General features: G+C 42.4%; 2 protein-coding genes across 4 annotated transcripts in view; one reads left to right on the top strand and one right to left on the bottom strand.

The window, feature by feature from the left end:
* LOC144035279 (phosphatidylinositol-binding clathrin assembly protein) overlaps positions 1-27,125 on the bottom strand; it is a 101,105-nt gene extending 73,980 nt beyond the window's left edge. Inside the window, exons 1-2 of one of the 2 annotated variants that reach the window (XM_077544848.1) lie at positions 26,886-27,125; positions 13,349-13,402 (exon numbers count right to left, since the gene is read on the bottom strand). The gene's annotated coding sequence lies outside the window, so the exon portion shown is untranslated. Of the gene's footprint in view, positions 1-13,348; positions 13,403-13,515; positions 13,603-26,885 lie in introns of those variants that run through there. The other variant, XM_077544850.1, reaches the window with a different exon arrangement.
* On the top strand, positions 4,566-24,803 carry nwd2 (NACHT and WD repeat domain containing 2). Of its 2 annotated transcripts, none has more exons than XM_077544845.1 (8): positions 4,566-4,795; positions 5,268-5,439; positions 9,288-9,376; positions 13,781-13,897; positions 17,780-17,983; positions 18,159-18,309; positions 18,794-19,383; positions 19,450-24,803. In XM_077544845.1, the coding sequence occupies exons 1-8, from the start codon at positions 4,781-4,783 to the stop codon at positions 23,344-23,346; spliced, it is 5,235 nt and encodes a 1,744-aa protein (XP_077400971.1). In that variant the 5' UTR covers positions 4,566-4,780; the 3' UTR covers positions 23,347-24,803. The 2 variants fall into 2 exon arrangements, with proteins under 2 accessions (XP_077400971.1, XP_077400972.1); XM_077544846.1 differs by lacking the exon at positions 4,566-4,795 and adding an exon at positions 4,913-5,062.
* Positions 27,126-27,648: the final 523 nt, after the last annotated feature.

Genomic DNA, 27,648 nt, shown 5'->3' with positions numbered 1-27,648 from the left:
GGGCTTGGTCCGGTGAGTGGCGTGGGAGTCGGCGACTGAAAGTTGGCTGTTGCCAGGGGCTGTGCAAAAAGTCTGAAATTCAGAATGCAATTCATTTGTATGAATTTGAATTTGAATTGACAGCAACCCACACAGGTTGCTGTCATGCACCATTTTTGTGGTTCACTTTTCACTGCATTACAGAACATGCAGTAATAATCATTTCCATATTTTTTTTTGTTTGTTTTTTTACTTCAGGATTTTTTATATGCTTTTCTCTTCTTTTCTTTCCTTGCCTGACGTCTATTTGAGCCCTAACTCTCTTTTTCACCTTCAGCCCAATTGTGAGCCGCCAGAGGCGAGCTTTTTCACCCCCCCCTCCCCCCCCCCCCCCTGCATCCCCCTGACAACGCAAGGGCGCCTAATTTGGACGCGCATTCCTCCACCGACGGAGCTTGCGTTGCTGTAATCAGAATTTTCGGACAGTCAGCCAATCATGAAACAGCTGACAGAAAAGCTCAGTGCACACGCTTGAGCGCATACATACTGTATAGTGTCGTGTCAAACACGCCCAATGGTTTCTTCGTGGAGCTATTTTTAGAAGCACGCCACTCTTCGTTGAGCATCCAACGTAATCATGGGCGAGTCTCAAGGAGGAGATTTTTTATTTTTTATTTTTTTGCAGACACACAGATAATCACGACTGTGAGCTGGATCAGTTTCTAATTTTAGCTCATGTTTACGGCACATACACAAATGTGTCCCCAAATTGAAGGAATGAGAAACAAAATGGACGCCAGCAAGTGAACATTCAATGGGAAGGAAGTCATTTGTTTCGTGATACTGTATTCATCGGTTCTCTTCGGGCCCATGAAAACAAATGCTAACTACGAGGGGTGTGCGTCTTTCTACAAAAGACGATTCGATAGGGTTTTCGATATGTGGGGTGCGAAACGATTCCATTTGGTTCAAGTCTGTTTTTGTTGTTGAATTATGATTCGATTGGATATGGGGCGGCTCATTTCGAGAGGGTTTGACGCAATGACTTGAGGGCTGCGACTTACGATTATTTCAGTAGTCGATTAATGTGTCGATATTTTTTTTCGATTAATCGGATTTAAAAAAAACTTTGGAATCTCCATCTCTTTTCAAAAACAGGCTTTTTCAAATCAACAGTACACAAACAAACTCATTATTCTGTAACATGAGGAAAATCGGCAAAAATGTAGGCATTGTTTTCCCAAAAAAAAAAGCAATTGTTTTATTTTGTAAACTCATTTATTGGAACATAGAACCATCCTTGGCAAAAACGCATGCTGGAGTGAATGCGGGTGGTGGTATGCATGGTGAGCAGCAGGCAAAGGTAGTATGGTGATGTCATGAAAATGCTGATGTTTTTTTTATTTAAAAGATGAGAGTGCATTGAATCAAACCAAATTGTTCCACTTTGAAATATATCAAGATGCGTATTGAATCGTCTTTTACTGGGCAATAATTCATGGATTAATCGATAACTAATTGACTGTCATATTAATCGACAATTATTTTTGATAATTAATTGATGAATCATTTAGATATTTTTTTTTATTGTCCAAATGTTCATAATTTCATCTCAACAGTAAATATTCTCAGATTTCTGTAATCCTCCATGACAGCAGACTTATCACCGATTTGAACTTGAAGTGTCAAAATGTATCGATTAATCGACAATTAATTGGTTATCAAATGAATCGATAACCATTTTAATAACCGTTTATAGCTATTGATTATCTTGAAATTGGCCAAATCCTCGATAGAATAATCGATTCTAAAAATATTCGATAGTGACAGTCATAGAAATCCCTTTACAGGGTTTTCAATGAAGTGGACAAGAGACAACAGCTAAAATTTGGATGTGAAACAGGGGAAGCAGGAGAAGAAGGAGAGATATTTGGTCATCGATGATCTGCCCGATTATTTGGCAAGCCAAGCTAAGGCTAACAAGAGAGCCAATAGAGACTCATCTGTCAGTGCGCCAAAGCGTCTCCATCCTGCGGGAGCTCATTAGCTTCAAATTCTGCCTGGAATAAACGGCGCGCCGGGTCCCTCGGCTGATTTTCAACGCTCCATCTCTCATCGCGTCGTGGTCATTTGTGGCGCGCTTCAGACGGGAAGCCAAACATGGCACTTCCAAAAGAATTTCATTCCCAGGATGTTACACCTACTTTCCACAACCAACGCATGTTGGGCCAGGAAAACTGGCCGTCCGCTAAAGCAGCTCACTTTTTCATTCACTTTATCAGCCGCTCGGAGTGTGCGAAAGGAGAGAAGAAGAAAAAAAAAAAAAGCTGCACCATCTGCCACTCCTTCACAATCCAACAACCAGCGTGGACTTTTGCTTGAAATACGAACCATGCAAAGAGGCGCCTTTTGACATGAGCCACCTGTTGAGCCTTAAAGTCGAAGCACGAACGGTAACGTGGAAAATTCAAATGCAGGAAGAAGAGCAGCGTTATGAGCCATGTGAACGTGCAACTCGATTATTATTCAGCGCTTGACTGGAACCAGCACATCTCCACCACAGGGAATTTTGCATGTATATGCTGGCATACGCCACACATCAACCGACTTCATTTGGACTCGCCTAACATTGCTAAGCCGCACACGCCGCAGAGCTAAACGTCGGGAATCTCACAAGACTACAAAGGGAGACGACATCTGAATGAGTTGGGATCAACAGGGGGAGCCAGTGCGATGAAATTTATATGGAAAAGTGCTATCTGAAAATACCCTCCATTCTTTTAGATGGAAAAGTGGAACTAATGATCTCCAATGGAAAAATCCCCCCCCCCCTAAAAAAATACAAATTCACTCAATAGCGCCACCTAGGAATGCAGTAATCGATTTCAAATGTCCCAAAATAGATTTTATTTAAATTATTTTATATTGTCTTGCCTTTGTCTGTGCGTGCCTTTATTGGGAGCGCTGTTCATGTTGTACCAGATTTGGCCACTTGGGGGCAGTGTGGTTCCACGTGGTCTGATACACAGTTAAGTTGTAGCCACCTTAGAGAGTAGAAGGAAAAAGTCACCATCAAGTTATTCCAATAAAAGGTTGTTTTTTTTTGCAGTGTGGAGCCGTTTGAGTGATAAGTGCTGCGAGTAGCGCGCTAATTAGCATTAGCGAGTCAGACTGGAGTAGATCATTACAATTCCTTGCACATTTATAGATTGAAGCAAAAATCGTTTTGAACCAAAAATCGTTCTTAATCGAAAATGGAATCCAAATCAAATCGCAGACCCAAAAATCGGAATCGAATTGTGAGACATTCAAAAATTCCCACCCCTCGTAGCCTCCATTCATTTAGATGGAAAAGTGGAACTATTATTAAAAAACTTTTATTGGAATAACTTGATTGTGACTTTTTCTATTCTCTAATGTGGCTACAATTTAACAGTGTATCAGAACCACACTGCCCCTAAGTGGCCAAATCGGGTACAACACGAACAGCGCTCGGCACACACAAACAAGGGCAAGATAGTATAAAATAATTTAAATAAAATCGATTTTGGGACATTTCAAATCGATTCTGAATCGTACTAATTGAGAATTCTTATGAGAATTGATTTTTTTGGTACATCCCTAGCTGTCACTATCGAATATTTTAAAAATCGATTATTACATCGATTAATCAAGTAATCTGATCAAATTTTATTTTGCATTGTGTACTAACAAAAACTTTTTTTCCTGATATTGTTTATATTGTTTCCTGATCCTTTATTTTAGGTCTGTCACTAGAGAATCAATTATCATCGATTATTCCATCGAATTAATCGGATACAAATTCATTTTTCATTAATGTGGGTTAATAAGAGGTTCGACTTGAATGTACAGTTCGTTGCCATTACTGTCAGACTTCTACTTGGCAAGCAAATTTGAAGAGAGAGCGGCAAGCGCATTTTACACGACTGTTCGAACCGTTATACAATGACTCGCAAATGAAATAAGCTGCGTCAAGTTTCCAGGCAATGAGAAAGGCGAGGCGTGTACAGCGGACCGTTACGCTCCTTTCCTCTACAAATCAATTAGCGGCAAAGGTCACAGCAGGAGCTCAATAACTTTCACCAGCTTCCGTCTGGAGTAGCAAAACTAGGTCAACAAACAAGTTTTCCATTGAGAATTGATTTCTGAACAGAAATATACACTCAACAAAAATGTAAACACAACACTTTTGTTTTTGCTCCCATTTTTCTATGAGATGAACTCACAAATCTAAAACTTCTTCCACATACATTGGGGATTCAGAAAACCAGAGTTTATAATAACGGAAGCATCGGTGGCATAAGTATAAAATGCCGCCACCGCTTTTAAATAGTTGGTTTATCAAGTTGAATGTTTTTATATCAAGTTTGACAACCGAATCAGAGCTTGATCACAACCTATGTTTTGATTTCAAAGTAAGATGGTACCTTTTTATTACGACGGCTACAATAAACATTTCCCTAGCATAGAACTCAATGTTTTTTGTGCACAATATGTTAACAAGCAAAAAACACACTGCTTTGTTTCGTTATCACCCGATGCAGCCGCTGAGGACTATTCCCGCAAAGCGCTCGGAATTTTATTTTGAAAATCCATCGCTTTTCCGGTTACATTTTGGACTAGCTGACGTCCCGCTCGTCGGCCGCCAGAGCGAGTCGTCAGCTCGCAGAGGCAGCAGGATGCGACGGGGTGCAGCGAGCGTCCTCCCGCCCCGCGACCACACTCATGGGCGTTTTTGTCGTCCTTTTGTCCATGCTCGGATCTAACCGGAAGCGGCGAAATGAAGCGGATGAACGTGAGCACGGCCGCCAAGACTGTCCCCATAGCATCCCTTGTCCTCCCCGGATGCGGCGCCTGGCTGCTTTGAGTTGTCCCTTTTCGTGGGGGGGTTTGTGTAGAGTTGATCTGACAACTTTTTGACCTATTGTTGTCTCTTTTTGTTTTTATTTTGCCGGATTGAGCAACTCTTGGAAAAGCGGCGACTCGCCTGCACCTGTTCCCGGCGGAATAAGCACCCCTTGGTGGTTATTCGGCTTTGCAAGCATCCAGCATCCTCTGCGGGGTGCGCGAATACGGCCGATGCTTGCCACTTGTGTGTCGTCTCGTCGCCTTTCTGTCTCTGTTTGGCGTGAAAATTGAGCCACGCATGCGTCCACGTTACGCATGCACCGTGACGGCTACGTTAAAGCACGTCGTTGCTCTTTGGATGTGATGCTCGCAGTGCCGCGACATTCCCCATTCTTAAAGTTATGTGTGTTTGTGCGTAGCCACGCTGGAAGTCGACCCCCATGTGGCCGTCGGGAGTGGGCAGCCGGCAGCCTTGCCCGCGGGAGTCGGCGCTGCGCAGGGCGGCCATCAGCGGCAACGTCCTGGCCCTGCCGCCGCACCACGTCCCCGGCGGCCGCAGCGTTCGCGTCTTCATCTGCGCCAACCCCGACGGTAAGCAAACATTGGGCAGCTGTCACGTGCGGGCTTCGAATTGGGTCCGCGGTTGACCTCGGGGTTCAGATGGGAGCGGTTTAACCACCTGTGGCCGCGCACCTATAGTCGGATGTGTGCACCGCCTTAAAACTGCTGGGTCAAAAATAACCCAATTTGGGTCAAAAATTGGAATGATGAGCTAACTTGGGTCAATTTGACCCAATTTTCTGCGGGTTGTTTTGTACAGATTGAAAACCTTTTTTTATTTTCTTTTTTGTACAAAACAACCCCCCAAAAAATAAATAACCCAAAGGTGGGAATAAATGACCCAAGTTACTGGGTCAGCCCAATTTTAACCCAGCCTTTTTAAGAGTGTACACATCTAAAAATTTAGAATCTAAATACAATAAATATCAAGATCATCAAACATTGTTAAAATTGTTTGGTCAAAACTGGGTGAAATGGCGAACCCCATGTCGGGTACAAAACGGACCAAGCCCATGTTGGGTGCATTATTAAAACTGTTGGGTCAAAAATTGGACCGACCTGGTAACTACGGTTAATTTAACCCAACCTTCTGGGTTGTTTTGTACAAAATTGTAGCAAACTTTTTTTTTTTCCTGATACAGTTTCATTTTAGAGCTGTCACTATCAAATATTTTTAGACCCGATTGACGGTCCAAACTTCTGGGTTGTTTTGTGCAAAATTGTACAAAAACAAACCAAAGATGGGTCAAATTGGCCCAAGTTACCCGGTCAGTCCAATTTTGAGTTAAGATTTTGAATCCAACAAAAACTCCCACTCTAAAAAGTAGGGTCAAAAGTTGCACAATTATGGATCAAAAATGGACCACCTAATGGGTCAATTTGACCCAACTTTCTGGGTTGTTTTATACAAAATGACCCAATTTTTGGACCCAAGTAAAGGATGTGACCAATATTTATGAGTTGTTTTACACTAAAAGACATATTTTTGACTCCAAGTTGGGTCAAATTGACCCAAGTAGAGGATCGATCCATTTTTCACCTATAATTGGGTTATTTTTGACCCAACTGTTTTTAGAGTGTAACATGCGGATGAGTTAAAGTTACCAAAAAAGGGGTTACGAGCTGCACCTTAAAAATGTTGGGTCAAAAATTGAACCGACCCGCTAACTTGGGTCGATGTGACCCAACTTTGAGTTGTTTTGTATAAAAAAAACATAAACTGTTTCATACAAAAAAAAGGGGTTATTTTTTTTAAACAAAAAATAGGTTCACCTTTGACTAGGTTGGGTCAAATTGACCCAAGTTACTGGGCCGGTGCAATTTTTGGCCTATAAATAAAGAGCACATACAGGAAGGTAAAGCAGCTATACCAAAATGGATGTTCGATATCACTTCTTTTTTTCAGACCGATACGTACGGGAGTCATATAATGTAAGTATTCAACTCCTGAGTAGTCACCGATACCAGGTACCGGTACCACTTGTACTTTTGATACATAAAATTTCCTAACAAAAATGATGACATAATAAAAAAATAATAATAATAAAAATAAAGCTCTACAGCTACATCCGAATGTATTTTCCTTAAAAAAATGCATGAAATTAATGACAATAGTATATTCTTCTAGTTTCCATATACAGATATCTTGTATCGGTACTCGCACATCTCTAAGAGAAACACAATATAATGAACAAAACAGCTCACCGCTTGCAAGCATCCAATTAGAATGCCTGAAGAGTTCAAACGAACCTCTTGTTGATATCAGCAACAGGGCGATTTCTCCATTATGTATTTAGCGCTCAACATCTGCTAGCACAGATGTTAGGCAAACTGACATGGGCTCCATCACTCACATCCAAATGCATTTGTATACAGGGGGGTGGGGGGGGGGGGGGTTCCCTGCCTGTCCCATTTACAACATTTGAGACATCTGGTCTTGGCGGATAGCTAGTCCACGCCGCCTTCAGCCTCCTCCGGGTCATCTATTGATTTTGCTCACTGGCTTTGCGTTTGCATCGCTGCGGAAGGATTGTGACGCTCTGCCATGTGTAATCTTGGCTATACAAATCATATTTTTCCACGTTCATTTTTTCCACTTTATACGGCGAGCTGACGGACACGTCACTTCCCAAAGCGCGTTTTTGTCTCGTGTCCCGGTCGTGCGTTGAATTTCAAGCGCGCCGTACATCAGGTGACTATAACTCACCCTCGGACAGTTTAATCTGAAAGCCTTCAAACACAAAATGATGAAGATGTTTATGATTCCTCGGCGTGATGGAACGAGAAGTGACCATTATCTCCGCGCTTCAATGTGACATTTCGCCGGCCAGCTGTGGGCAGATGCACGTCCGGACGCAGCCCCCGAGCTTGGCTAAAGATAGACGAGTGAAAGATACGTCAGACTAAATTTGCCGGTTTGGCTTGCGGTGGCGAGGGGCGTTCCGCGCAGGTCTTCCTGTCGGCCATGTTTTGTTTGAACTGTCCATCTGCGCCCTCCAGGGAAAGAGAGCGAGCATGTCCACATCGATTACGGCGAGCATTTGGAGAGGCGGGGAAATAAAAACGAGAGGGGAGCAAAGTGGGACACAACAACAAGGCGTGCGCTCTCGCTGGACGACATTTCAATTCAACATTCGCCTGAATGATGGCAAACGTGATGATGGAGGCAGCAAGCCTAGCGTAGCTGTTGTGCACATAAGACCACATGTTACACACAGAGAACAGAAACATTAAGAAGTATTTAAATTAGGGCTGGGGGAAAAAAAGTCAAGCAAGTCGGATGAGTTGACTTTAAGAATGTGTCGACTGAAATTGTCTGCCTAGTGCGCTAATGCTAATCGCGATTGCTAACCGCTTAGCAGAGGCTATTTTGTTGGTGTTTAATAATGGCCGTGCACATAAGTTAATAATTAGCAGTTATATCCACTCATTTCATCTCATATAGATACAACAATGTATGTGTGAACTAAATGGTGGTTAGTGTTTATTTACCTTAAATGGTAAACACTACTGCGCCAATGCTAATCGCAATTGCTAACCGCTTAGCAGAGGCTATTTTTGTTGGTGTTCAATAACGCATATGTACAGAAGATACGAGTAGTTTTATCCACTCAACTCATCTCATGTAGATACAACGATGTATGTGTGAACTAAATGGTGGTTAGTGTTTATTTACCTTAAAAGGTCATCGCTACTGCGCTAATGCTAATCGCGATTGCTAACCGTTTAGCAGAGGCTATTTTGTTGGTGTTTAATAATGGCCTTGCACAAAAGATAATAATTAGATACAATGATGTATGTGTGAACTAAATGGTGGTTAGTGTTTAAATGGTAAACGCTACTGCGCTAATGCTAATCGCGATTGCTAACCGTTTAGCAGAGGCTATTTTTGTTGGTGTTCAATAATGCATTTGTACAGAAGATATGAGTAGTTTTATCCACTAAATTCAACTCATGTTCAACTTTAGTGGATGAACAAAAAAAAATAATTCAATTACTTGATGGAATAATCGCGAGGTTAATCGATTTGGCGAGCATCCAATAAGATGACTACATTGCTAAAAACAGCATATTTTCCCATAATGCCACGTATTGCTTACTTGCACATGCACAGTCAATAACCCTATTGCATTATGGGGGGGAAAGTGCCAAACCTGTATCATAGTAGACATAGTAATAAATCATAAACGTTACAAATAAATAATCTTGGTCTTTTGATCACAGAAAGTAGCTGTATGTGCGGCAGCCATCTTACGTTGCCATTAACTTGAATACATTGATTTCTTCACTGCATTTTCACATTATTTACAAAAACGCCACAGCGCTTCGTCTCACTCAGTCACACGCTGACAAACAAACCTTCTCCCGTTTGCCTTCAGACACGGAAGCAGAAAGGAATGCCTTGAAAGAGCACGTGTACCCCAAACTACGGGACTTCTGCAGGGAGAACTACGGCATTGAATTCCAGGTTAGTCACATTTGCTGTAATTTCCCATCACGCTCCAGGGGCCGCCTTTCGCCTTCCATGTGAAGCACTCGGGACCTTAAAGGACCCCCCGGCGCCGCACGCGTCGGTCCCTTGACGTTTCAAGCGGACAGAAGGCCAGCAGAGATAAGGCGCCTGGCGACGACGGCTGGCACGAATCTGGCCGCGGATAAGGCGCAATGACGTGAGGGCTTTTCCCGCTCGTCGCTCCCTCCTACTGCCGTGGCAGTCCGGTGCATTTGCATTGCAAATCGACATTGGCACGCACAGGGGAGATTGCTATCAGAGTTTGTTCGACAAATCCAGGAGAGCCCTCGAGCCAAGCGGTAGATTTGGGCTTCAGATAGTTCTTGGAAAAGCGAGGAACGATTTGGGTGTGACGCCAGCTCGCATTCATTCTTCTTTTAGGCAGGATTGCAATTCTAGTGTTTGGCTCTAGTGTAGAATATAATCTTCTGAGGTAATTTTGGAGCTTATTAAATCGTTTTACTTATTGTGTTAACTCATTCACTGCTGTGGACGTTTGTATTTGTCAACTGGAATCGAACTTCAAGCACCTCACACTCCAACAGAGTATGTATTAGGGGTGTGAATTGCCTAGTACCTGGCGATTCGATTCGTATCACGATTCATAGGTCACGATTCGATTCGATTAATCCCGATACGAATCTATAAATTGACTATTGCGATTTTTTTTTTAATTCAAATTTAGAAAATACTCATCAGTAAACTTGTACATGTACAATGTAAGATTTGTATGAAAATGTATTTATTTATCTGAAAATTCAGGCTTATAATTGAGCCACTGCATTTAACAAACAGTCGGTTTTATGTCTGAACAGCACTGAAATAAAATATTAAGGCTTAATGTTCCATTAATATAACATTCTTCCATGCTTAATGTGTGAATCCTAACCCTAAATAAAACGTTTTGTTGAATATTTCCATTAAAAAATTGATGTTTAAAAATCGATTCGGCCACATATTGAATCGATTCGAGAATTGCGCGATATATTGCCGAATCGATTTTTTCTAACACCCCTAGTATGTATGGTGTATTTGTATTTGTTGAGGTACTTTGTAGTAAAAACTTGTAGAAAGAAGAGGTGCAACGATTAATCAATTAATCGACAACTAATCAATTACCAAATTAATCTATCATTCTTTACAATCGATCAATCGTTTCGGTCCCTTTTTCAGTGCTTGAAATTTCAGCTTTTTTTTATCATGTCCTTGATATTTAAGAATAATTGATTTTCCATAAATGTATGTATTGTATATTAATCAATATTGGATTGAAATTAATTTAATAGAATCGAAATGGGAAAAAAAATCAAAATTGAATTGAGCTCCCATGAATCGAAATCGAATCCATTCAGCAAGCATGACCCTTTAGCCCTAGTTTTAAAGTACTTGGAACTTGTTTTTAACTTTTTATCATGATTTTGCTTTAGGTTTTAAAACAATCCCAACTACTGTGCTTAATAGATGAACACACTCCACCTTGATAAATCACGCGATGTTTGCATCGATTTCTGTGCATGCCAAGACTGCACACGGCTGATCTGATTAACGTTGTTTTCTTTTCTTGGCTTTTTAAGCAATTTTTTTTAAAATGGCTTTTTACAACATACAAGCAAGTCTTAATTGAGAGTTGTGCCTGAATTCAAATCAATCTTTAACAAAATAAATAAATAGAAGCAGCAGATTGGAGGCGTATGAAAAGGGTCAAATTTGGCGGATTATTTATCGGCATCGCACTTTTATCGAGCCCGTCTAAAATAACACTCGCAAACAATTAAACAGTCTGTTTCCCGGGAAGCGTCAATGGGATTTAACACTTGCGCCCAAGAAAACATGTTGAGCAGGAAACGGCTCCGAAAATTCACACGTGTCACTCGGTATGACACATTCCAGAGCCGTGGCGACGGGAGGATAACGACAGACACACGTCGCTAGAATTCCTGGCGTGCGTGACGTAGGAACCGGGGAAGGGAAATGTGCAAAGACACTTTTGGCTTCACAATGTGCGGCCACGTGCCCGTCTGGTGATTCAGCTTGCTGTCATGATGCATGAGCATGAAATGATCTATGCGGAAGAGCTGCAAATACTCGCACCCCTCCACGTCCGTGCCACGTGACAAGTTGGCACCTCGGTGGAAACCGGTTTACTAGAGCTTGAATTAGGGATCGCTGCAGCAGCGGGAGTCAAATTGCTCGTCATCGTTTGCTTTGATTTAATATTCATGTGCCACGGCGACAACGCGCACATCAGCCACAATCCGCTCTCTTTCCGGCGGCACACACTGACACACATATGCTGGGCTGATGAAATCCGAGTCTCCCCGCTCCCTCGCCGCTTGACTCACTTTCTTCCCAGAATCTCATTGCTTTCTGAGGATGGAGCAGGATGAGGGAGATGAGTGGATTTTTTTTTGTGTGTGTGGGGGGGGTCTGGCACGGGGGCAGAAGGTACGCGCCGATGGGGCAGTTACATAACCCAAGGGTATGTAAACTTTCAAGCACAATTGTATACATATATGTCAAAGTCCATCTTGTGTACGGACATGTAGCAGTACCGAAATCAATTAGGGCTGCGACCCACTATTATTTCAATAATCGATTATTCTGTCGATTAATCGATGAACTGGATTTTCATTTCTATTCCGTTTTTATAAAACAGGGCACTATTTTAAATTGACAGTGCAGAAAATGGACAAATAGAAACAAATTAAAACCCAGTGCTTGATTTGGAAGTAAGTCGTAACATGTCAGGGAAAAAAAGAGCAAAAATATAGATTTTTTTTTTTTTTTAAACAAATGTTTGCAAATGTTTTATTTTGATTAAGTCTGCTTACATGGAGGACTACAGAAATCAAATAATTACCAGGGCTGTGCAATTCCTTGAAATTCAATTACAATTTCAATTATTACACTCCACAATTACAAATTCGGCATAATCGTAAACAAAAATTAAAAAATTGCACCTTTTTTATTTTAAAATGACAAATTTAATAAATCTTGTTTGGTCCAAAAGGAACTTACATAACTATAGTGTTTCAAATAATTTTATTTGTCTTAATATTTTTAAACGTTTCCCCTCATTCATGTTATAAATAAGGACCTTACGATATCTTGAAATTGGCAACAATTTTTTGGGGAGGCCAAAAACTTTTTCTCGCCGACGGGGATTTCCGCTTCTCGCCTGATTTCATACTCTTTCTTCTTGGGCTTCATGGGCATTATCCCAATGTTTAACTCATTCACTGCCATTGACGCCTATAAACGTCAAAAAAATCATTTTAACTATTTCTATTAGTTTAACTTTTGTTAACAAGAGTATGAAATCCTAGACTTTTTTTTTTTTAATAATCTTTTTTTTTAAAGAAAAGATTATTAAAAATTAGGGGCGTCAGGCGATTAATTTTTTTTAATTGCAATTAATCGCATGACTTCAATAGTTAACTCACGATTAATCACAAATTTTAAATCTGTTCTAAATGTACAATAATTTTTTTTCTAGGTTTTCATACTCTTGTTAAAAGTGTGTGTGTGTGTGGGGTGTTAAACTAATAGAAATAGTTCAAATAAATTTTTGACGTCTATAGCCGTCAATGGCAGTGAATGAGTTAATAATCTAACATTCAATAAATCGGGGGGAAAAATACGACTTTTCCTGCATTTGACCTGCCGCAGGCAAACTCCTTCCAAGGGCGTTAGAAATCCGCTTAGCAGAACTGCTTCAGCTCTTACGTAAGCAACCAGAGTTTAGGGCAAGAGTGGGAGAGCGCTATCAAACGGGGCGGATTGGCAAATTGGCATGAAGCAAAAAGAGAGATGGAGCCTGCCAAATCCTGTCTCACAGGAGCCCTCTCTCCATTTAAAAAAAAAAAAAAAAAAAAAAACTTCAAATGAATTTCATCTTCGCCTCATTTATGTGCCTTGCTTGCTTACCTTGGATTGTGAACTGCCCATTTTCGCCTTCATCCATCTTTGCATTCCTCCGCCCTGCAATGAAGAGGCACAAATTTAATCAGCCTATTCTCTTGCACACACGCACGCTGGCTGAATAGATACGACTATTAATTTAGCTCTTGATTACAACGCGGCCTCACGGTCACCTGCGAGAACCCAGCGGACACCCGTCATAAACTCACTCCATTTCCTCCCTCGGCCGCGGCTCGCCAGCACGCGGGGCCCATCGCGGGAAGCAGATAAGTGACACTGATACGCCGTGACTGATGTGGCGAGCTGCGAGCTTCCTCCAAATCGATCTATAATCTGCCCAGGGCTGCGGCAGTGTCAGATTCGACCCTGCTTGGAAATCTATGATCACGGCCAATCAACAAGCAATTTTTTTTGTTTGTTTTTTTTTGGATGGCTCAGGTGGTGGACCTCTACTGGGGCGTGGACCCCGAAGAGTGGGACAGTCCGGAGCTGCAGCGGCTCAGGATGAAGCTCCTGGAGGAATGTTTGAAGACGTCAGCGGGGCCGTGCTTTGTTGTGAGTAATGACACTTGCACAAATGAGTCATGTGAAGGCAGCTGCAATTTTAGGTTGGGAAAAGGGGGCCAAAGGGGGGACGGGGGAGAAGGGCAGCCATGGCAGGTAGAGTAATGGATGCTGAATTATTCAAATAGAACAGATCTTTTTATGGAGGTGAGATGGAGAGGTAATGCATTATGGGTGGGACGGTATCCCAGCACTCTTGAGAACATAATTCCCTTCCCATGACCTGACTGAGTTTTGTCTTTGCGCCTGCGCTATTCATAGCTTTCATTTGCGTCATGACATGCAATTGCACAAGGTCATGTGACTGACGTTCGCACGTGCTCATTAGGGGGTGTACCTCAAACTGATTTGAATCAGAAATCGGTTTTGATTGAACTGATCCCTTATAGGCCTACTTTGTAGCTAGAATGTATAGCGAGTAAATTCTTGTGCATTTATAAGTATCTTGGGGCTGGGCATCTTTTTTTTTGCAAATGAAAGTATGGTCAGGACGAGGTTGTCGGTGAGGTTGTACAGTAAGTACACGTTACGTCTTTACATCGGACACTAATGGTTGAGATTAGGAAAAGGCAGAGTGAGGTTGTAGACTGTTACAAAACATGTAGTCAGCACTAAAACAATCACTGGACAATTAGCTCAGTCAAAATAACACTGGACGGATCGGGTTCGAGTCTCACTCTTTTTTTTTTTTTTTCCTCGCTATTTAACATGGCCGATAGCGGTGGCTAAACTAAAATACGTAACGCTTGGTCGTAATTTGGCACGTTTACAAAACGACCTATGTGGTCGTATTTATTGGAGGACTGTCTCGGTCACCCTAACTTACCCACAACCAGCTAACTACCAGTCAGTAAAGTCACCTCCATGGCGGCAATGGATGAGAAGGAAAGACAGAGAAGCCATGCTAATTGCTAAGATAATCTAAGACTGACGCGACTAGCGCGTTTCACTCCTAAATTAAGTGTTTGGGGTGATTGAACCCACTTTTCCGCGTTAATGTGTAGAATATCAAATTTTGGACAGCAAAATAGCAGGCAAATTAATAAGTGTTTGCAAAGAAAGTTTACATATGCGATGCTATGCTGTACATTAGCCAGAAGGAGTGGTCTATGATCTTAAAAATAATGAGCGGTTCGGAAAATGAATGAATAATGTGCAAGTAGTATAAAATATATAATATATTTTAAAAAAAAAATCGATTCTCATAAGAATCGTGATTCTCAATCAGTACGATTCAGAATTGATTCTAAATGTCCCAAAATCCATTTTATTTAAATTATTTTATACTGTCTTCCCTTTGTTTGTGTGTGCCTTAATTGGGAGCGCTGTTCATGTTGTACCTGATTTGGCCACTCAGGGGCAGCGTGGTTCCACGCGTTCTGATACACTGTTAAGTTGTAGCCACATTAGCGAGTCGAAGGAAAAAGTCACGATTAAGTAATTCCAATAAAAGTTGTTTTTTTGCAGCGTGGAGCCGGTTTTTTTGAGCGATAAAAGTACCGCGAGTAGAGCACTAATTAGCATTAGCGAGTCAGACTGGAGTTGATCATTACGATTCCTTGAACATCTATAAATTGAAGCAAAAATCATTGTCAATCAAATAATTGTAAATCAAAAAATGTTCCTAATCAAAAATCAATTCTGAATCGAATCGCACACCCAAAAATCTGAATCGAATCAAATCGTGAGATATTCAAAGATTCCCACCCCTGATATATAATATATCTATCATAATATTGACAACTAAGGCTATAGCCATACCATAGTACCATATCAAACCGAATCATAATCACCAAATCACCATTGAATCGAACCAAATTGAATCGTTCCACTTGAAAATGCGCCATTCTTGAATCCTATCGCACCCCATGTATTGAGATGCACAACCCTTGCGCTAACGTATATGATTTGTAAGCCGTTGCAGGGAAGTAGACAATCAGGGGGTTTCCCAGGTAACCTTGCTCGCATTGAACACTGAATATCCTCGTAATTCTCCAAAGGTCTCTCTCTCTCATAAAGACTTTTTTTTGTCCTTGCGTGCTTCAAAGCCTCGACGGATGGCGATGACATTGCAGGTAATACAAGCCAGGCGCCGTCGGGCTAAATGTCGAGTTGAAAAGAAGCGGCGCCGCTTTTGCGCTCGATCCGCGCTGATTTGGGTCACAGTCTGTAATCTCAACAACCTTAACCCTGACTGACCCTGGGCATTGTCGCACCAATCGAGGCAAATAGATCTGAAGCACAAATGCCATGTTTTAGTGATACGAGTTATTTTCATCAAATTTTTTAAATATTAAAAAACCTGGTATATGAACAAGTGGGTGTACTTTTTATATCCACTGAAGCTCCTTTTTCACCTTTGCTTATCAGTTTTCCTTTCTCGGCAGGCTAACTCAGCAGATCTCTTGATTTTCTGTTTGATCCCACAATCATGCAAATTCATGAAAAGCGTCCTCAATTGAAATCACAAAGTGTGTGTGAGCCTTTCACTGTGTTTTATGGCAACCCCCCACTCCACACACACACACACACACACACACACACACACACACACACACACACACACACACACACACACACACACACACACACACACACACACGTCTGCACGTGACACACCTGGACGAGGGGGCTTTTGTCTAATCTGTCAATAAAGAAGGTTTCCATGGTGATTGCATGGGTTGCCATGGTGATGGTAAGCATGACAATGAGCCACAACTGTCTTTTTCTCCTTCTCCTTCTTCTTCTTCTTCAGCTCTCCAACGGTCTCAAATTCCCCCGTGTAAAAAAAAAAAAAAGACTCGATAAACGCCTCAAGGACGCGTCTCAGCTTCGGCGCCTCCACTTCTGCTTTTTCTCCCATTTGCCAGTGAAAGAAGAGAGTTGGGGATGAAGTAACCTTGAATTATTTTTTTCCTTTCTACTTCTGATCCCTATTGTTAGTGTGATGTAAGGCTAACATGATCGCCTTGTCCAGGAGGCTTGACCCACCAATGTGGAAAATGATCCAGTGAGGGAGCAAAACATTCACTGGAAGCTCAAGTGGGACGCCGTTTTTGCACATCGGTTGCCGAGTTGTCAAGATCACGCATCAGATCAATTTTGTTGATTGATGGAGCAAGTCATTGTTTTTTAAATGCTTTCTCCCCTGCAGGCTCATAAGCAAGATTGTAAGATAGGCAGGGTTTTGTCTCATCTTTGGCATTTTCTTGCCTGGATACTCTCACAATAATGGATTCCTTTGGAATGAAAGCAACATGGACGCATGTCAATATCACAGAGGAGGCTGTCGAAATCAAACTTTATTTGCCGCGTTCCCTGCATCTGCTCCCGCTGCTATTTCCAAGGCAACCAGCGCAATCCCGGGCCTGTCAAGGCTCCGAGGCACCATCGCCAACCAGCATGCCAGCATAGTTTTCCAGTCCCTTGACTTGGAATTTCGTGTCTTGGCCCCGAGGCGAGAAGTGCGCCGCTACACAGGATGTAAAGATCAGCCAGTCGTGTCATGGAAGGCTTCGTTTCTCTCTGCGGTTGTCCTTGAATATGGTGCAATATGATGCTGGTTTCAAGAAAACCCCGATCATTTAAGCAGATACTAAATAAACTCAAATATTACATTTGATGATCCTACAAAGAGATTGTGATGTTGTGTAATGATGATGAAGACGGAGGTGGTTTTGGTGATGATGATTATAATAACAAATGGGCCCACACACTTTCCCTCACAAATCTGCATCACCATATTTGACTGCTATATTAGGTCTAGTGCTATTTTTCTACACATAAAATAAATCTGGCATGTTCTTAATTTAACAGCCCACTGACTGATTGTTTGCCTTGCTGACATCTTCCTGTTCTTTTGTCATCCTTCAGGGTTTGGTCGGAGAGAAATACGGCAGCATCCGAGTGCCGGGCGAGGTGGAATCGGCAGAGTTTGAGATGATCTTGGATGCTGCAGTGGAGGCCGGGCTGGACACACACATCTTGGACGAGTGGTACTGCAGGGATGAAAACTCTGTGCCACCCGCATACTACCTCAAACCAAAAGCCCAAATGCTTAAGAACTACCAGAACTCAGTGAGTGCATTTTTGGATGCTTCTCACCTCTTCATATTTTCCAAGTATAGTACATAAAGTGCACTTCCAACTCATTGGTTTCGCACCAATATTCAGCTGTCAAGCAATTCTGCACGTGACTCAAGTCTGCAGGGTGAAGTCAATCTGTCCTTTCCCTGCCTGCCGTCCAACTTAGATGGAGTCCAGCAGTGCAGCCAAAACTAAGAATGACAAGGCCTGGAGGAAAGTGTCAGAGGAGATCAAGCGTATCTTCCGTACGGCGGTTCTGCAGCTTCAAGAAAAGGGGACAATGCCGAGCACTCAGGCCAAGAAATTCCTTTGCTCTGGTTAGTTTCAGGTCTGCTTTTGCTATTTCACCATTTAAGAAGACAGCTTACTCCTAATTAAATCGGTTATTTTTTCAGTAGAGATTCGTGTGCCTAACTTTTCCTTCCAAACTTGTGTCTCTTGAATCTAATTAGGAAGCCACTGTGTGGGGGGAAAAAAAACTACACAGGAGACACTGGCAGAATTTCAGTCAGAAGGCTCTTTGCGGGGGAGCCTCTTTTACACTTCATTCGCTGTTATCATCTTTGGCTTTTCTTAAATGAGGCTCAAGGGATCAATGTAATCACTGGCAAAAAATGGTTGCTAAAGCTTTTCAGATTATCTCCTGAAAGAACTCTGTTATACTCATGTTTGAGGATGTTGAGTGGTATACTTAAGCGAAATCTTAAGCAGTCTCTAATTGGAAGTTTTAGGAAAATAGTAGTTTTAGTTTAGGTTTCCACATGCACTTATAGTCCATGTTTTGTTTTCTTCTCATTTCAGCCTTGGAAGACGAATTAGACTTTGCCCTCGGAAAACAAACTCCTGCCTTTCTCAGGAAATGCGTTTGCTACATTCGCAAGATTTCAAACTTTGACCGCTTCGCAAAACTCCCAGAGATGACCCGCTACATGGACATCGTGGTGGGCGGCGACCGCATCATGCGCAACCAGGAAGCCTACGAGCGCCTGCTCAAAGTGCGGGACGAGTTCATACCAACAGTGGTGGCCGCGTCCAACCTCCGTGTTTATTCCTCGGTCACGCACTGCGACATGAAGTTAGGCTACTCCCAGGAAGTGGAAAGCCACTATGTGGAGGGACTTTGTAAACAGTTCTATGAGGACATGGTGGATATAATCCAGGCCACAGTACAGCAAAACTTTGACACAGAGTCTGACTCGCTGTACGACGAGATCCTGCAACACCTGTCCCTGTGTAAAGCCTACTCAGCACTGCATGAGTACAAAACCGAGTCCTTGGATTATGTGCAGGAGTACCTTTTGCCATCTAAGGGAAGTAGGATGAGTCCGCTTGTAGTGCATGGGGGACCATGCACGGGAAAGACATTGCTACTTGCTGAAGTTGCCAAACAGGTGAGACATTTTCAGTATCATTTCAACAGAAGATGAGGTTAAATAACTTTCAACGCTTTCTTTCAGGCCTATGCATGGCTGCAGAAAGAGACGGGCCCTGAAACAGATCCTGTGGTTATTGTCCGTTTCATCGGCTCTAGTCAACCCTCCACAGACTTGCGCACCCTTCTCCAGAGTATTTGTGAACAGATTGCAATAAACTACCGCTGCTTGATTCACTTTTTGCCTAACAAGATCCAGGAAATGAGGGAGCTTCTAACCAATCTGCTTGGAGAATCCTCCTTCCACAGGCCCTTGGTCATCATCCTGGATGCACTGGAGCAGTTGTCAGATGCCGATGAAGCTCGCAAGCTGTGGTGGCTCCCCATACAACTCCCTCGGACAGTCCGCATTGTAGTCTCAACATTGCCCAATAAACATGGGATCCTGCAGAAGCTCCGACTTGCCATTCATGATGAGGACAATTATGTGGAGTTAATACAGAGGGATCGCAAGGTGTGCAGCCAGACCCTGAAGCAGCAATTACTCGGCGTAAAGAGAAAGGTCACCTCGGGCCAACAAATCTATGTCAACGAGGCTCTAGCAAAGTGTACATTGCCGATGTTTGTTAACTTAATCTACAGAGAGGTGGTGCACTGGCGGTCTCACAAAGATGTGGATGAGAAATCTCTGTGCTCTACAGTACATGAAAGTATTGAACAGTTATTCTATTCAGTAGAGAACAAATTGGGCCAACGATTTGTCGTTAGAGCATTGGGGTATATCACCATGGCCAAAGCAGGGTTAACTGAGATTGAGTTGGAGGACATTCTTTCTCTGGACAACATAGTCCTTGGTGATGTTATCGTGGTATCTTACCTCAAAAACCCCTTAAGAATCTCTTGTGACTTGATAGCGAGGCTCAAAGAAGAGCTGGATGGTTATCTAGTGGAACGTCAGGTGCGGAACGTCACCCTGATGGTCTGGGCCAACAGGCATCTGCATCTCATTGCCCAGAAGCTGTACCTGAGCAACGAGGAAGACGTCCACCAAATGCACAGCCTTCTAGCAGAGTATTTCCTGGGGGCGTGGTCAGGGGGCAGGAAGAAGATCTTCACTTATGACAACAATCATTTTACGTCCCAAAACATATCGCATCACAAAAATCCCCACCATCAACAATCCCATGAGAAAACATCATCCGACAAGTACTCATACGACAGGCAAACTCCCGAGCAGCCTTGGGTCTTCCAGTGCAACCTTCTAGAGCCTGATATTTTCTTTGTCAACCACAGGAAGATGACAGAGCTGGTGTTCCACCTCACTAGAAGTGGTCGTACTGATGACCTCATGTTTGGTGTCATCATGAACTTCAGCTGGCTGTACACAATGATCAAGATCGGGCAGTTTGAAAAGGCTTTAAATGATATCGACTTGGCTTACAGCTACACCCAAGAAAAAGAGCTGAAGTTTCTATCCACTACTCTCCGTAGCATCAAGGTAAAGGTATTGAAAAACCCAGCGTCGCTTTCCGCAGAACTGCAGCAAAGGCTTTTGCCTGTTGTCACCTCCCTGCCCAAGCTTAGACATCTCCTTCTGGAGTGTGACAAGGATGGTCCCAAGTACTGCTCAATTGTGCCTCTTCACTCCTCAATGGATGTCACTTACAGTCCAGAGAGGCTACCTTTGAGCTCAAGTTACATGCATATCGTGGAGGTCTTGCCCACTCTAGCACCAAATATAGTCCTGGTAGCCCTTGAAGATGGATCCGTTAGCACATGGGACGTCGAGAGTAGACAACTGCTACGGCAGATCGACACAGCTAGATCTGTTGTGCTGGGAATCAGGTTAACCAGTGATGAGAAATATCTAGTTGTAGCCACGACTAAAAACACGCTCCTTATCTATGATAATCATAAATCCTGCCTTTTATCAGAAGTTGAAATCAAAGGGTCTAAACACGGTGGCGTCACCGGCGGGGTGGCCTTTATCAATGGCTTTACTTTGTCAACTCATCATGCTTTAGCCTGGCTTGAGGCCAGTAAAGATGTCAACGTCATTGACTTACTTTATGGCTGGCCGCTCTATCAGTTCCATTGCTGGTATGAGGTGACCTGTGTGCAGTGCTCACCAGATGGAATGTATGCCTTCTGTGGACAGTACCTCAACACTGCATCTATCTTCCATCTGGGAAATGGGGACAAGTTGGCCACTGTTACCTCTGAGTTTTCTGGGGGTTTTGTTAAGTCCATTCTTGTCCTAGACACACTCAACCAAATGGTGATGATTGACAATGAGGGGAGTCTGTCGGTATGGAACACCAAAGAGATCACCAATCCACGTCTGATGGAGGATTACGACTGCAGAGGAGATGACAGTGAAGTGGTGAGCATTGAGCTTTCGGAAGACCAGCGCTCAATTCTGCTTTGCAAGGCCAGAAGTATTGAGGTTCTAGATACGAAGGTATGGAAAATGGTGGAGAAGTTTAAAGCAAAACGTAGTGAGCGCTTTGTAGCTGCAGTTCTTTCCAAGAACGGACAAAGTATTGTGGCCTCAATGGAGAACACCTCTTCGATCTTTGTGTGGAGGAGGGACAGCGGGCAATGCATGGCGAGCCTGATCGAGATATCAGGGGCCATTGTCAAACTCATCAAATCCGTCCACCATAACCTGCTTCTTTCTGTTGCCAGCAGTGGAGTGTTGTCAGTCTGGGACATTGACATCATCACAGCAATGTCCAATATTGACAAAACAGGCAAGAAGATCCAGACATTGCAGTTGTCTGGCAGAGAGGATTATGTGTTTACCATGGATGGTTCAGAAGCAGTCCACAAGTGGAACTTCAGCACTGGATTTATAGAAACGGTCTTCAAGCATGAGGGCGTAGTAGAGAACTGTGTGCTAACATCCTCAGGGGATCTAATGGTAACTTCAGACGACAAGTGCAGTCAGTACATCTGGCAAACCAACACTGGGGAGAACATTTTTCGCATCAATGGACAGAAAATATCCCAGCTGCTAATCACTCACAACGACCAGTTTGTTGTGTCACTCTGTGAACAAAACGCCTCAAGAGTCTGGAGACTAGCTACAGGACACAAAGTGTGCAACATCTTGGTCACCCTCCAGAACGCCGTGATCACCACAGCCAACACATTCCTCGTTGGCTCCTCCAAAAACAAGCTCCTTGCCGTCAGCTTGTGGTCAGGCAGCGTATCCAAGAAGTTTGTGTGCGACGACGGCATCACCATCGTCAACTTCAGACTTATTCCCGACTGCCCTGACTGTGTCGTGTTCATCACATCCACAGAGACCGTCTTCATATGGAGCGTGGCAGACGAGGCTGTTTGCAGGCGCGTCCAGATGCCAGCCAACTTCCTTAAAAATCTAGAGGACTTCCAAATCTCGCCCAACGGCAAACAAGGAATTGTGTCCAAAGGTGACGAGAACATAAACGTGCTGGATCTACACAGTGGTAAAATGAGACTTATCCATGCCGCTGGCATAATCTGGCGCCAGAAATTATCCCGAGACGGCCGTTATCTCGTATACGTCTGCTTCCGCAACTGTGATGAGGATGACGATGCCGGTGTCGTATCCAATCTGATTGTGATGCGACTTGCCGATGGGAAGAGTATTGGCACATGCTCCTTATACAAGACACCCACTTTCCTTTCGCTCTGCCAGAGAGCCCTGAACATCATCATTGGCTTTGAGGACGGCAGCATTGGCACATACACCGTGGTGGACCGCGTCGACGCCGCCCTCAAGATCAAGATCGCCACGTCCAACAGCCGACAGATTGTCAACAATGCTTCGCAGAAGGTCCGTCCCAAATGTGGCAACCATTCCTTTAAGACCATTGCTGACTGCGTTTGGAGGGAATCAACGGAGGTTTTCTCCAGGGACAGCCCGATCAATGTGTCTGACTCCGGTGAAGGTGAGTCTACTACGCCTACAAAAAAGACAGAGCTGCTGCAGTGAAAAAAGAAGAGTGGAGATGTGTGATGAGGTTTAGAATCTCGGGAGGGTTGTAGTTGACTCTTGTTTACAGCCACGTGATTCAGCTGCAAATGTCAGGCGTCTGACTATCTAACCTATCTAGTTGTACTGTTTTAGTTGATTTTACATTCAGACGCTCGGAATAAATAACACAAGATGGAAACAAATTCTATGAGATGCGAGTTTGCCATTATGTGTCCTTTTAGCATTTGAAGAACAAATTATTTCAATGTATTTGTGAACATTGTCAAAACCATTCCAGTCATCTTTGCCACTTGTATTGTCCAATATGTTAATTTACATCGTGTACATTATGCCATCATGTTCTACAAAAAGAGTGCTTTTTTTTTTCTTCCCCCCCATCAGATGGTATGTACAAAAAAAACAAAAACGTAAATGTCTCTTTTTGGCTGCTGCAATTTGTGCAACTCTTTAAAATGTTAAGTTGTGCTTAATGCAATCAAAGTGAGTGCCTGGAATTTCTACATGTCCTTTACGTGCAGACTACAAGATTTATGAAAATGCAGGGAATTTGTAAACACAGGACAGTATACACACACACACACAAAAAACGCAAGCTGCGAGTTGCATTGCTCTTTGTAACATCAGTTGTAGAAACTTTGTGGAACGTTTACTGTGAATTTGCAGTTCCGTTAACGTGTAAGCTGTGTGTTTTAAAGGGGTACACCACTAAGGAGCATTCAGTGTAGCATAGCACCATACAAAGTCACGCCTTAATCTGTGTACATGCTTTGGGTCTAGTGGAGTTCAAGTGTTGAAATAGAAAAGGACAGTTATTAGTCGTCCGTTGTTTCACTGAAACAATTTGGCCCTGTGCATATGTATTTACTGTAGCGGTTTAGACACAAGGTGGAAGCACTTTATTGGTGGTCTGTGAGAAATGAGTAGATTTATTCCAATGTGCAACATTGTATTAGATTTTTTTTAGGGGATCTAGCGTTGTCTTAACACAATGTTTAAACAGAATTTGCCTACAGAAACAAACGGGACGTCCAGGTACATTTAGGGTGTTTAAAACGGAAGAGATGGTATATTCACACGTGGTAGATAGTTGTTAGTAGTAGTAGAACAAATATTTTATTGAAAAGTAGACTGTACTTTCAATGAGGCCAATTTTGATATGATAAATAAATGCACAACCACAGTTTTTATGAGCGTCTTTACGACAAAGTGAGCTCACAGAATGCACACTGGGTGACAACCGAATTTGTAGTCAGGTTGAAAGTATGAAGCAAAGCCACACACTCTCCTCACCTTGACAGACTTCTCAAAGGGCTACTCTAGTACATTTACTCATTTTCAACCGTTCAGATGAAGGCCCTTGGATCCTTTTAAACAAGGTAGCAGGAACAAGCTTTAAAATATTTGCCCTCAAGAGTTTCTTTATATATATATATATATATATATATATATATATATATATATATATATATATATATATATATATATATATATATATATATATATATATATATATATATATCATAATATGTAATTGCCAAAGTCCCAATGGTAGTTCGGTTCATTTTGTTTAATTAGGGTTGCTGTGTAATTATATTGTCGCCAAATTGTTTCAGTGTTGGACTGTGATTTTGTTTATGGTCAAGAAAGTGTGCTATCTCTGTTTAAAAAATAAAAAAAATTTAAAAAAAAAAATTTAAAGAGTCCTGCCCGAATATATTGGAATGCTAACTTAAGCGTATATTTGAATGTGGCCATATGGACGCCCGTAAATGGTATTATTACTGTATGTTAAAGTAACTTGAATGACTTTTAATAACTTCTTTGTTTGCAACTCATAGTTGACATACTGGTGATGAATGTTTCTATGGTATTATTTGTATTGTCAGGATTGATTACCTGTTTAGAGATTTATATTTTCATAAATGTTGTACTTTGTTACAGAGTTGTTAACTGGAACTCAAGCAGAAAAGAAACGTATGTCCGAAGCAATATGAAACTAGTGTGTATGCATTGTTTGTATGGAGCATTTTAATGAAATAAAATGGATCACTTTTTTGCCTCCACATGGTCGCTACGTCTGGATTTTTTAATTAACGACATTGACATGTGTCAATAACCTCAAGCACACACACATACACACGTTCCGTTATGTCACACACAGCTGTTAAAGCATCTGATAGGCAAGTAATTGCTTGTCTCCGCTTGACGACAAATGCTGGACAAGCGTGGTGAATACGTCTCCAACGCTGACTGAGATTGTCATTGGAACGAGGCGATGTGTGTGGTTTGCACCTGCGCGGGGAGCTACACACGCTCGCACACTTGCCAACAAATCCAGAATGATTGGCCAATGAAATGCCTGGGGCTTTGGGCTGCTGTTTTAATTTCCCTGCGGTGTCACTCTAAGCCAATCTGTGTGTGTTGGTGCATGTGTGGCTCCTGTCTCCACGGCAACATGGAGTCCACAGGCTAGGCCACGCCCTTCCTTCTCATGATGGTGAGATCACGTCTGTAGGGGCTGCCTGCCTGTCCTCACGACTAGGGCTCCTCCGCACACACATTTGCCCTGCAGCATCACACGGCCGTGTAATTACCACGCGTGTTTGCCCAGCGCCAGGTCTCCACAGGTCACGCTTTGCTTCCTACACTGGGTACAGTGCGAAAACGCCTCTTTATTTGCAGGGACCCAAAATAGCCTTGTCATTGTCGGACGTATTTACTCTGTGAGCCAGGACCCTCCTTTTGTCATCCCAGGTTTTTCCATCTAGAACATGTATTCGTAGCAACAGGGTAGCCTCTGACTCACCCGGTTTCTTTGCCTCCCTCCTACCTGAACCCTCTGGCAGCCACAGATAAACCAGACAAGACAAAACACTTTAACCTTACCTTGATGATGATGAAAAAATATTTTCACAATAACTGCAGTGAAAAAATATGCAGAATGTTCTCACAAAATGTGCAACCACCACGTCCTATAACATTAGGAGATGGACAGCTTCCCCTTTACTAGCACTGACTTTAATGAGAAAATAAGAGATGCACGAGGTCTCTAGTACTTCACAGTATACAAGTTTGTCCCCACAAATCAATAATGCGTTCAAATTTCTACAAATGGACAATTCCGACTATCTGGGTATTTCTGATATGTCTGCAATGTAGCACAATGCATATGCTTCCTTTACACGTTGTAAACAAATGGTGTTTTGTATTGCTTTTGCCCGTGACTAGCATACAAACCGCAAATTGTTATAGTAGTCAAATGACATTTCGTCACATTTTGAAATCCAAATTATCCTCACTAATCAAATTACTGTACAACGGTCCAAAGTCCAATGCTTTTCAATTAGTTGATAGCTTCCTTTCACCGAGTTCGCCGCCATTTTGACTGGTGACGTAAGCTCGATCGGAATTGTCAATACAATCATTAATCATTACATTTAAAAATAATAATAAATACTGTTACAACAGTTTGCTTGATATTCTCTCCATAGCATCTCAGTTTCTTGATTTTTTTTTTACTTAAGGTGAAATCTTACCACTGTCGAGAATCTGACATCTTTCCTCATCCCTCCTGCTCTGTATTTCACTTGCAAGCTTCGTTGCCCAAACGGCCTGTTTGTTTCACCTACAAAATACGCAACATAAAACCTATTGGCCATTTCCCCGCCCCTAAAACTAACTTCCATAATTTTGGAATGAAATAATAACTCAAAGAATCCTTGTTAAAACTTGAAAACAAGCAAACATTTCGCTCAAGTTGTGCGCTGATTTCAATTTCCCGCTCACTTCCGGTAATGAAGTAGGACCACGCTGATTGGTTGCCGCAATTGCACCGTCTTAAAGGTACAGTACCCTAATAACCAACGCGCGTCATAGGCTTAGTAAAATCGTTCTTTAGGTGATATTACTTTGTGATCTATATGTAATTGTTTTTATTCCAATTGAACTGTACTAAATAAAGCTGAAAAGTCTAAGGGCTCACTTAACTTTCAAGACTTATACATAGAAAGCTCCAAGAATGTGGCTCAGGGTGTAGAGCTGGTTGTTCAGTAACCAGAAGGTCGGCTGCCATCAGCCTGCCACTGAGCAGCTGTGCTTACATGTATGAGTGCATTAATAACATATCCATTCCATTGTAGAGTGTGTAGAAAAGTGCTATATAAATCCAATGCATCATTATTATTATTATTATTAAGAAGGACGCCAGCTCTGCTATCTCTGCCAGTGATCAGCTCACTTAAAAATCCACAACCTCATTTAGCACCAATGGACGTTCACGCAGATGCAAGTCTCCAATTT

Source organism: Vanacampus margaritifer, chromosome 15, assembly GCF_051991255.1.
Source record: "Vanacampus margaritifer isolate UIUO_Vmar chromosome 15, RoL_Vmar_1.0, whole genome shotgun sequence".
Taxonomy (NCBI): domain Eukaryota; kingdom Metazoa; phylum Chordata; class Actinopteri; order Syngnathiformes; family Syngnathidae; genus Vanacampus; species Vanacampus margaritifer.
This window is presented reverse-complemented; position numbering and strand designations above follow the sequence as displayed.